The following is a 9,718-nucleotide window of genomic DNA, read 5'->3' on the forward strand; positions in this document are numbered from 1 at the left end:
CCCCCCGACTATTCATGCCTGAAATATTTATAATGGGAGGCAAGGTTCACGATATCGGATGAATATCGCCATCTCCCATTAAAATTGTTCGTTGTGTTGTTTCAGGCTCCAGCAGGCAAGGAAAGAAGTCTGAAGTGGAAATGCAATTCACAACCAGTTTTATTTACATAGTTACACAGAACAAATGATGGGTATCACTCTCAGTAGACCATCTCAAGCTGTGTATGTTTCATTGTATCTCCGTTTACATGAGCCCATTACCTCTGGAGATACGACGTGCACACAGGACTAGCCTGGAGACCCAGCCAGCAAATATGTGTGTCCAGCAAACACTTGCGGTGAAGAAGAGGAAGAGAATCCGTTTGTTGGGCCCTTATATCCAGTTTGCCATCGCGAGCCTTGTTGTGATCTCGCACATGGCAAATGGATGCAGGTGAGATCTCACTCCAGTCTTGGAGATGGCAATGACTACCAGCGAGATCTCGTCCAATATGGTGCCGACTGCTTGTGCCACTACAAGGGCTTCCCCCTGAGAATGCCAGTGCGAAAACAGAATAATTAGAGCAGGCACAAGAAAGAGCAAAGATGGTAACTGATCGCAACAAACAAGATATGGTACAAAAGCGTGACAAGTCAAATAGAAAAATAATTGCATGAAATATAAATTGGCATGCACAAAATTTGACAAAATATTCAATGGCAGAGTATTGGAACGGTTCAGTAACACAAGAAATCAATTGTCAGTCACAGGAAACACAAAAGAGATTGTCAGATATAAATAGTTCGCCCAGACCGTTTTGGTAAGTTTTTTGGGCCAATGCACAGTACAGCCTGTCCTGGTAACATAAGATGTGTTTGTGTTAGGTTGTAGCAACGAAGGTGGAGGTGTAGGTGATGATGTGGTCAAAGGTGCATGAGAGGATGGTTGTAAAGGATCAAAAGTGGGCATGGCTGGAGTGTCATCAAAGGACATGGAAACTTCAAAATATGCCTTTTTCAGTCTGTCGACCGTAAAGGAGAAACCTAAGTCTGCTTTAACAGCAGTGCAACAACCAAGAAGAAGAATAGGCAGGAATTCTGTCCAAGACTGCAGATCAGGAGTGGCACGTAGAGCAGCCTTCAGTTGCCTGTGAAGACGTTCGACCATCCTGTTGGAGGCTGAGTGGTAGCTGGTTGTACGAATGTGATGAACGCCTAGGATTCGTGATAATTCATGAAATAGGGAAGCCTCGAACTGGTGTCTGCGATCACTGGTTATTTTAGCTGGGACACCAAAGTGAGCAATCCAGTTAGAAATGAAAGCTTGACCCAGTTAGAAATGAAACTGACTCAACGGAAGTGTCCACTACTGGAATGGCCTCTGGCCAACAAGAGAAACGATCAACACATGTCAATACGTAAGAGAAACCGCAACTGACAGGCCATGGTCCAACCAGATCAATGTGGACATGGGAGTGGGGTGTGAGGGTGGGGGTATGTGGGAGTCGAATGTGTAGGATGGTTGGGGTGGGATGGGATGAGAAGTGTTCCATGAACCGGTCAGCCAAGCGGCGTCCCATTTGACCAATGTACAGAGAGAGCAGGAGATGCAGTAGATGACATTACTAGAAGTGCAGGTGAAGGAGTCAGTGATATGATAGGATCGATGATGGGTGCCAGTGAGGATGGTGGTGCTGGAGAGGTAAGGCCAAGTGCGGCAGCGTGGGCAGGAGCAGGGGAACGAGCCGGGTTGGGAGGTTGAGTTAGGGAAGAAACTGTGGAACAGGAGGTCACGTAGGTTGTGGGCTTGTTTGAAGGAGGGGAGGGGTTGGTTAGTGGAGGAGTCAGACTGGAGTTGCCGGAAGGCTCAGAGAATGGTATGTTGGAGAGGCAAGGTGGAAGGGTGGTAGGTGAGGGTAAACGGGAGATGGAGGTGCAAGTGTGGGGGGAGAGAGCAGATGCACGGTCCACAGAACGTGCTCTGGCAAGGGCGGTATGGATAGTGGTGAGGGGATATCCACATAGGATGAAGCGGCGAACCATGAGTTGAGTCTCAAAGTCATGGTTGTCACTGCAGAGCCTGTGCAGACAGAGGAATTGGGAATAGGGGATGGAGAGCTTGGTGTGTTTAGGGTGGGATGAGGAGAAGTTGAGGTATGAGTGTGAGTCTGTGTGTTTGTAGTGGATGGAGGTGGTGAGAATGGACTGATGAAAAAGACCCTATCTTGTGAAGAATGTACACCCCTCCATCCAGAAGGATGCCAAAAAGTAGACCAATCTGGAAAAGAAAGACTTGGAAGCTTAAGAACCCTTCACATGGTCAGAGATTTAGGGATATCCTTACTGAGAAATTTGATGATAGGGAGGAGCTACAGTCCTGTGACATAGAAGGCAGCTGGGAATTTCTGCAAAACAACTTGCTGAGCACCACAGACCAAATCTGTGGCTGGTGCAAAGTCCCTTCCAGACCTAAGGTAATGAGGTGGTGGAACAATACTGTAGACAGGGCCATTAGAGCAAAGAAACAGGCCTGGAAGAGCTGAGGTAGCAGGAGAATGTATCAATTAGCCAAAAAGGAAGTTAGGAGACAGGTATATAAAGCCAAGGGAGTAGCAGAAAAGAAGAAGTTTGCCAATGTTCAGCAATGTGAGAACCAAAGAACTGAAGTATTTCAGATTGCAAGACAGTATGTGAGAGAAAACCATGATGTCATAGGAGAGAAATGTGTCCGCATGGATGATGGTGCCCTTACGCTTAATGATTCTGCAAAGAAAGAGGCTTGGAGATGCCATTACGAAAGACTACTGAATGTGGAGAATGAATGGGAGGAGGAGAGTCTGCCAAAGATTGACCCAATTGAGGGACCATCTCCCCAAATTGACAGTACCCTGGTAGATAAAGCAATTAAAGATATGAAGACAGAGAAAGCACCTGGCCCATCAGGAATCACTGCTGAGATGCTTAAAATACCAGGCAGTGTGGGTTATGGTCTTGTCACCCACATCGTAAATCAGGTAGTTCATGAAGGAGTCATACTCAATGACTGGTGTAGCAGCACCATAGTCAACTGCTACAAAGGTAAAATTGATGCTTTAGATAGAAATAACTAAAGGGGTATGAAATTATTGGATCAGACAGATGATCCATGAAAGTTACAAAGAGGGTCATAGTCCAACTAATTAGAGAGAGAGTTAGCCTAGATGAGATGCAGTTTTGTTTTGTGCCAGGCAGAAACACCACTGATGCTATATTTCTGGTAAGGCAACTGCAGGAGAAATATCTAGCCAAAGATAAGCCTCTGTACTTGGCTTTTGTTGACATGGAGAAAGTCTTCGACAGGGTCCTCCGACCCCTTATCTGGTGGTCAATGCAGAAACTGGGGATAGACAAGTGGTTGGTAAGAGCTGTACAAGCCCTGTACAGGGATGCTGTCAGTAAGGTGAGGATTGGCAACGAGTACAGTGAAGAATTCCAAGTAGAAGTAGGGGTTCACTAAGGATCAGTCCTCAGCCCCCTCTTATTCATTATATTCCTCCAGGCAATAACAGAAGAATTCAAGACAGGATGCCCCTGGGAGCTCCTCTATGCTGATGACCTTGCTCTAATAGCCGAGTCACTTCCAGAACAAAGATTAGGGTGTGGAAGCAAGGTCTACAATCATAGGGCCTTAGGGTTAACCTCGCAAAAACCAAAGTCTTAGTAAGTGGGAAGGCTGACAAATCACAAACCCCTTCAGGTAGGAGGCCCTGCTCGATCTGTAGAAAAGGCATGGATAGAAACTCCATACTATGTATCCAGTGTAAGCTATGGACACATAAAAGGTGCAGCAATATCAAAGGAAGGTTAACTGGGAAGACAGCTTTTGTGTGTGGCAGATGCACAGGGGCAATAAACACTGAAGATGTACAGAAAACAGATTCTATCACATGCTGGGACAAAAACTAGTAGTAGTTAATAGCTTCCGCTACCTAGGCAACCAAGTCTGTAGTGGGAGTGATTGCTCTGAAAGTGTAACAGCTAGAATAAGAATAGCCTGGGCAAAGTCCAGGGAGCTCCTATCTCTGCTGGTAACTAAGGGCCTCTCGCTCAGGATGAAAGGTAGACTGTATGATGCATGTGTGCAAACTGCCATCATACACAGCAGTGAAACATGGGCCATGACTGCTCAGGACATGCGTAGGCTTGAAAGAAATGAAGCTAGTATGATTCGCTGGATGTGTAATGTCAGTGTGCATACACAACAGAGTGTAAGCGCTGAGAGAAAAGTTGGACATAAGAAGCATCAAATGTGATGTGCAAGAGACGACTGTGCTGGTATGGTCATGTGTTACGTATGGATGAGGACAGCTGTGCGAGGAAGTGCCACTCCCTAACTGTAGAAGGAACCTGTAGAAGAGGCAGACCCAGGAAGACATGGGATGAGGTGGTGAAGCATGACCTTCAATCTTTGGGCCTCACAGAGGCAATGACAGGAGACCAAGACCTTTGGAGATATGCTGTGATTGAGAAAACCTGGCAACTAAATGAGATCACAGCCACAGCCGACGCCAGTGTTGCATGTCTGGCCCATTTAAGAGTACCCTTGATGCATCAGGCAATATGATATGCTTGAGAGGACCTGTTGAGTCAAGTAAAACCAAAATCGTAGCTATTGCCAGTGCCCTCTGACTGGCTCCCATTCCAGTGACACATAAAATGCATCATCTGAATGTGGGCACTGCCAATGTCCCCTGACTGGTTCCCGTACTGATGGCACATAAAAAGTACCATCTGAACGTGGTCGATGCTACGTCTGCCTGACTGGTTCCCATGCTAGTGGTACGTAAAAAGCACCATCCATGCGTGGCCAATGCCAATACTCCCTGAATAGCTCCTGTGCTGGTGGCACGCAAAAAGCACCATCTGAACATGGCTGATGCCAGTACCCCATGACTGGCCCCTATGCTGGTGGCACATAAAAAGCACTATCCAAACGTGATCGATGCCAGGCCCGCCTGACTGGCTCCTGTGCCGATGGCACATAAAAAGCACCAACTACACTCTCGGAGTGGTTGGCGTTAGGAAGGGCATCCAACTGTAGAAACATTGCTAGATCAGATTGGAGCCTGGTGCAGCTGCTGGCCCTCCAGACCTCAATCAAACCTTCCAACCTATGCCAGCATGGAAAACGGACGTTAAACGATGATGATGACATATACATATAAATATATGCACATACATTAACCCATATATATATACATACATACATGCATATATATGCATACATACATATACACATACACATGTACATACATGCATATACACACACATATACATATAAACACACACACACACACACATATAAACACACACACACACACACACATATAAACACACACACACACACACACATAAACACACACACACACACACACATATATATATATATATATATATATATATATATATATATATATATATATATATATATATATATATATATATATACATACATACACACACACACATATACACAATCATTCAGTAATAACATATAAATACTCATACATTTCCTAATTGACATCAGGGTAAATGAAATCTATCAATCCTCTGAACTTGATACTAAAAGTGAAATTTTTACGCAGTAGATATTTATTCCCTTACACTTCAAAACATGAGGACTAACTAAATTGGTAGTGCGTGAGCATGTCTCTGTAACCTGGTTCGCAAACTTATCTGATTAGCATTATCTCTTTAACAGCCAGCAAAAAGTTAACAACCGGTTCTCGTTTAAAATATAATTAAGCCAGTCTCTTAGGCCGGAGCTCATCCCGGTTTCCGTAAAAAAAGCGACTAAGAATACAAGGTAGTCCCTTGAACGCGATGTCAGTCTGTAGAGACTCGCTGGTACTTTCAGCTGAGTGAACTGAAGCTCCGTAATTATGAAGTAATAAAGTTGGTGGATGGGCACACTTGTGTAGGTACGCATATATGTATATATGTACGTAATATGGCATACCTACACAAGTGTGCCTCCCCGATCTTGTTCCTTCGTAACTTTCAGAAAAATGGATATTTTTAAATGAAATTTACTCCAAAATACCTCTGTGTGTGTGTGTGTGTGTGTTTTACTCTTAATATTATAGTCCTGTATGAAATTGTTTCTAATAAATAAGCAATGTACCCACTTTCATCACCAGATATACGAGTGTCTTTTTTAATCTGACTTACGAAAACTTATTAAACAATGTGTGTGTATGTTGTATGTATGCAATAACTGAAAATTTGAAAAGACTGTCGCTATGCAACATGTTGAGCTTAAAACAGTGACATATGATGTCTGTTGGATGGCACAAACAGCAGATTAGCAATAATACGTTGAAAAATATAAGAAAAAAAATGAACGTAGGCGCAGGTGTGGCTGTGTGGTAAGTAGCTTGCTTATCAACCACATGGTTCAGGGTTCAGTCCCACTACGTGGCACCTTGGGCAAGTGTCTTCTACTATAGCCTCGGGCCGACCAAACAGGTGTGAGTGGATTTGGTAGACGGAAACTGAAAGAAGCCCGTTGTATAGATGTATATATGTGTGTGTCTGTGTTTGTCCCCCACCATCGCTTGACAACCGATGCTGGTGTGTTTACGTCCCCGTAACTTAGCGGTTCGGCAAAAAGTGACCGATAGAATAAGTACTAGGCTTACAAAGAATAAGTCCTGGGGTCGATTAGCTCGACTAAAGGCAGTGCTCCAGCATGGCCGCAGTCAAATGACTGAAACAAGTAAAAGAGTAATTCTCTTTAGACAGTTGAGAAATAAGAAGCTTGAATAATGAAAACAGTACTTACTTTTGTTCTTCCCTTGATGGTATATCGATCTAATTGTCCTTTACATGTGAGAATGAGAGAATCTGTGCGGTCGAGAAGGCCTTTAATATTTTTACAACCACTTTCACTACCGTCAACCCACATGATCATATCACCGCGTACTTTCGTTTCTTCATTTGAAATGATTTTGTTATTTACTAATAAACCTTGAGTGAAATTACCAGAATCGTAAAGAACTTTAGCTTCATTTAAAATAAGTTCTGCTTCTTTATCTCCAACGAAATTATCGACTAGACAAATACCATATTTCTTCATAGAGTCAATAACATAGCTCACGAGTTCTGTATTTAACGTCATTTTATGATGTGTCTGTTTAGATGGAGTGTGGACAATAGTCTGATCAGTTTTGGCACTGGTAGAATTGGGTTTTAATGATTGTAGTTCCCTGCTTGTATTTTCTTGCATTGAAACATTCTTGTTATTCGCAGACGATTTTGAGTTATTTTCAATTGCGACACCGGTAGATACTTCAGTCTTTTCTACGCTACTTAAATTTGTTGTTGATTTTACTTTCGATGAAATACATTCCTCGGTTGCACCACAAGGATCCAAGTGATTTGTTTTTGATTTAGGTTTTCTCTTGTTAGTTTTTTTGTAAACTTCTTTGTTTTTTTTCTGTTGATTGAAAGACTCTGGTTCAGACGACGACGATGGAATTGAAGATGAAGGAATAGATGCTGACGAATTCAAGTCAGATCTTTGAGAACGTTGTTTACCTTTACACGATTTTTTATGAACCTTCCAGTCAGATTTCTGATGATCTTGACTACAATACCATGCATTCCTACACCCCCCACACAAAGAAAGATTTTCGAATGTTCCACATAGTTGACAAATTTTAGTTGTTGACATTTTTAATGTGGAGCTGAGCTAACTTATTAAACAAGCCACAGTTGCGTATAAATGCTTATTCCCATATACGAACTATATCTTACTGTTATATCTAACATTCAACATATTCTTGTTTTCGATTAAATATTTTACTTATAAGAACAATACGATAATTAGATATTTCTATTTTAAAGTTCTCTGATTCAATATAACGGTGGAAAAATGTTGTACTTTATTGTTTTGTTTTGCTACCTGACAATTCTTTTTCTTGTTATGTCGGTACTGTGTTTGACCTCCCTGCTAAACAGGCTTGTCTTTTTTTTTTTTTTTGTTCTTAAAATTTAGTTATTATACAAACTGCCTGAGATTGACTGAAATCTAGTAAATTTTTGTTTGTTAACTCTAAAGCATTTTAATTTCAATTTAGATTCACTTAGCATTAAAGAACATGTCAATAAACTTTAGTTACTATCTTAAAGAATTGCGTACCAATAATTGTTTCATGTCTCAAACAGAAAACCCTTGTTTTTTTAATCAGTTCTTCAGTTTTTGTTGTTCTGGTTTAGCAGTCCCGCAGCTCGTCAACCCTGTGTGAGTTGACTTATAATCATGAATATTCCAGCCATGACCATCCCGTCTTTTCCCTCCTTTTGGCTAATGCAGTTGGAAGATTGCATTATCCGAACTATCATTCCGTTTAAAAACAATACGTTGGTGGCGTAATTTGAGATTTGGCTGCTATTTCTAGCTGTTCGATTGTCTAGATAAAGGCTCTCTCGAGGCGTGAACTCCCTATTTGTCAATACAAATCTAATAAACAATCCTAAATAAACTATAATCTGAATATTACAATGGGAGCAATCTTCTCTGGATAAAAATTTTGTTTATCGAGAGAAGAAAAAAACACAATTTACAAAAATAAGCATAAAAATGATGAATGAATATTGATTTTAATATTTGTTTCTTGTAAACAGGATCACATTTTTAAGATGAAAATAATGACATAAAATTAAATATGATAGTCAGTGTTTCAGTATTGATTTCCTGATGTTTGTTTGAAGCCGGAACTTTTTTAGGAAAGAGAATGTGAAGAATTGTGACTTATTTAAAGAACGACGTAAATAACAAGAAATTAAAACCTGGTTATGAGTTCGACTTACGAGTCAAGAACCTAAAATACTATTCAGAACGTTCCAATTTAAAGACAGTCATGAGAGTAACTAAATTTATGATAAAATTTGCTGAGTAAAAAATATTGATGAGTTGATAAATATGTGAAACTTTATAACTAACATATTTTTAAACCTTCTTCGCATTAAAACTTGTAGCATTTATCAGCAACAAGTGTGATGGCTGTATATTCTCGCCAATGTACTTTTTGGTAAATTCTTTCTACTCAAATGTTATATCACGACTGCGTTTATTATGATTGATTACAGTGTTCTAAACATCGTAATTATGTTTCGACTTATGAGTTGAAACATTAATTACTAGCCCATAACTAGGTTTTAATACCTCGTTAAGAGCCATCACTGATATTCTTTTAGAAAAACATGGTAGTTACAACCCGTCTTCTCTTTCCTGCAAATTTCTGGCTTTAAACTGACCAGTTTATCTATTTATATGCCGTTATTTCCATTCTCCACTAAAGATGTGATCTTGATCGTTCCCAAGAAATTAATATTGATATCTTCGATCGGATATATGATCCATAAACCAGCCTACCCCAATATAATATTAACATATATATATTACAGAGATGCACTTGCATAGCAAGTGACCTGATCTGTGATCGTGTGCTGGAACGAAAACAATTGCAGCGTGGAAGGTGTTTATAAGCCATTTAAAATAACACACAAAATCCGTTAGATTCACTTCAACATTTAAATTTAATTTGTCGAAATATTTTCGTCGCTTTGAGGCCGCGACCTGTTCACTGACAAAATTCTGTGCTGCATCATTAAATTTAAATGTTGAAGTGAATCTAACGGATTTTGTGTGTTATTTTAAATGGCTTATAAACCCCTTCCACGCTGCAATTGTATA

General features: G+C 40.7%; 2 protein-coding genes across 3 annotated transcripts in view; one reads left to right on the forward strand and one right to left on the reverse strand.

The window, feature by feature from the left end:
* Positions 1–7,779, reverse strand: part of LOC106873167 (prolyl hydroxylase EGLN3) — a 65,032-nt gene extending 57,253 nt beyond the window's left edge. The window contains exon 1 of one of the 2 annotated variants that reach the window (XM_014920396.2): positions 6,803–7,776. In XM_014920396.2, coding sequence (XP_014775882.1) covers positions 6,803–7,693 — 891 coding nt within the window. In that variant the 5' untranslated portion in view covers positions 7,694–7,776. Of the gene's footprint in view, positions 1–6,802 lie in introns of both variants that reach the window. The other variant, XM_052971761.1, reaches the window with a different exon arrangement.
* The window catches only part of LOC106873166 (galactosylgalactosylxylosylprotein 3-beta-glucuronosyltransferase 1), a 66,576-nt gene that overhangs the window by 19,459 nt on the left and 37,399 nt on the right, over positions 1–9,718 (forward strand). The window lies entirely within an intron of this gene.

Source organism: Octopus bimaculoides, chromosome 11, assembly GCF_001194135.2.
Source record: "Octopus bimaculoides isolate UCB-OBI-ISO-001 chromosome 11, ASM119413v2, whole genome shotgun sequence".
NCBI classification, from domain to species: Eukaryota; Metazoa; Mollusca; class Cephalopoda; order Octopoda; family Octopodidae; genus Octopus; species Octopus bimaculoides.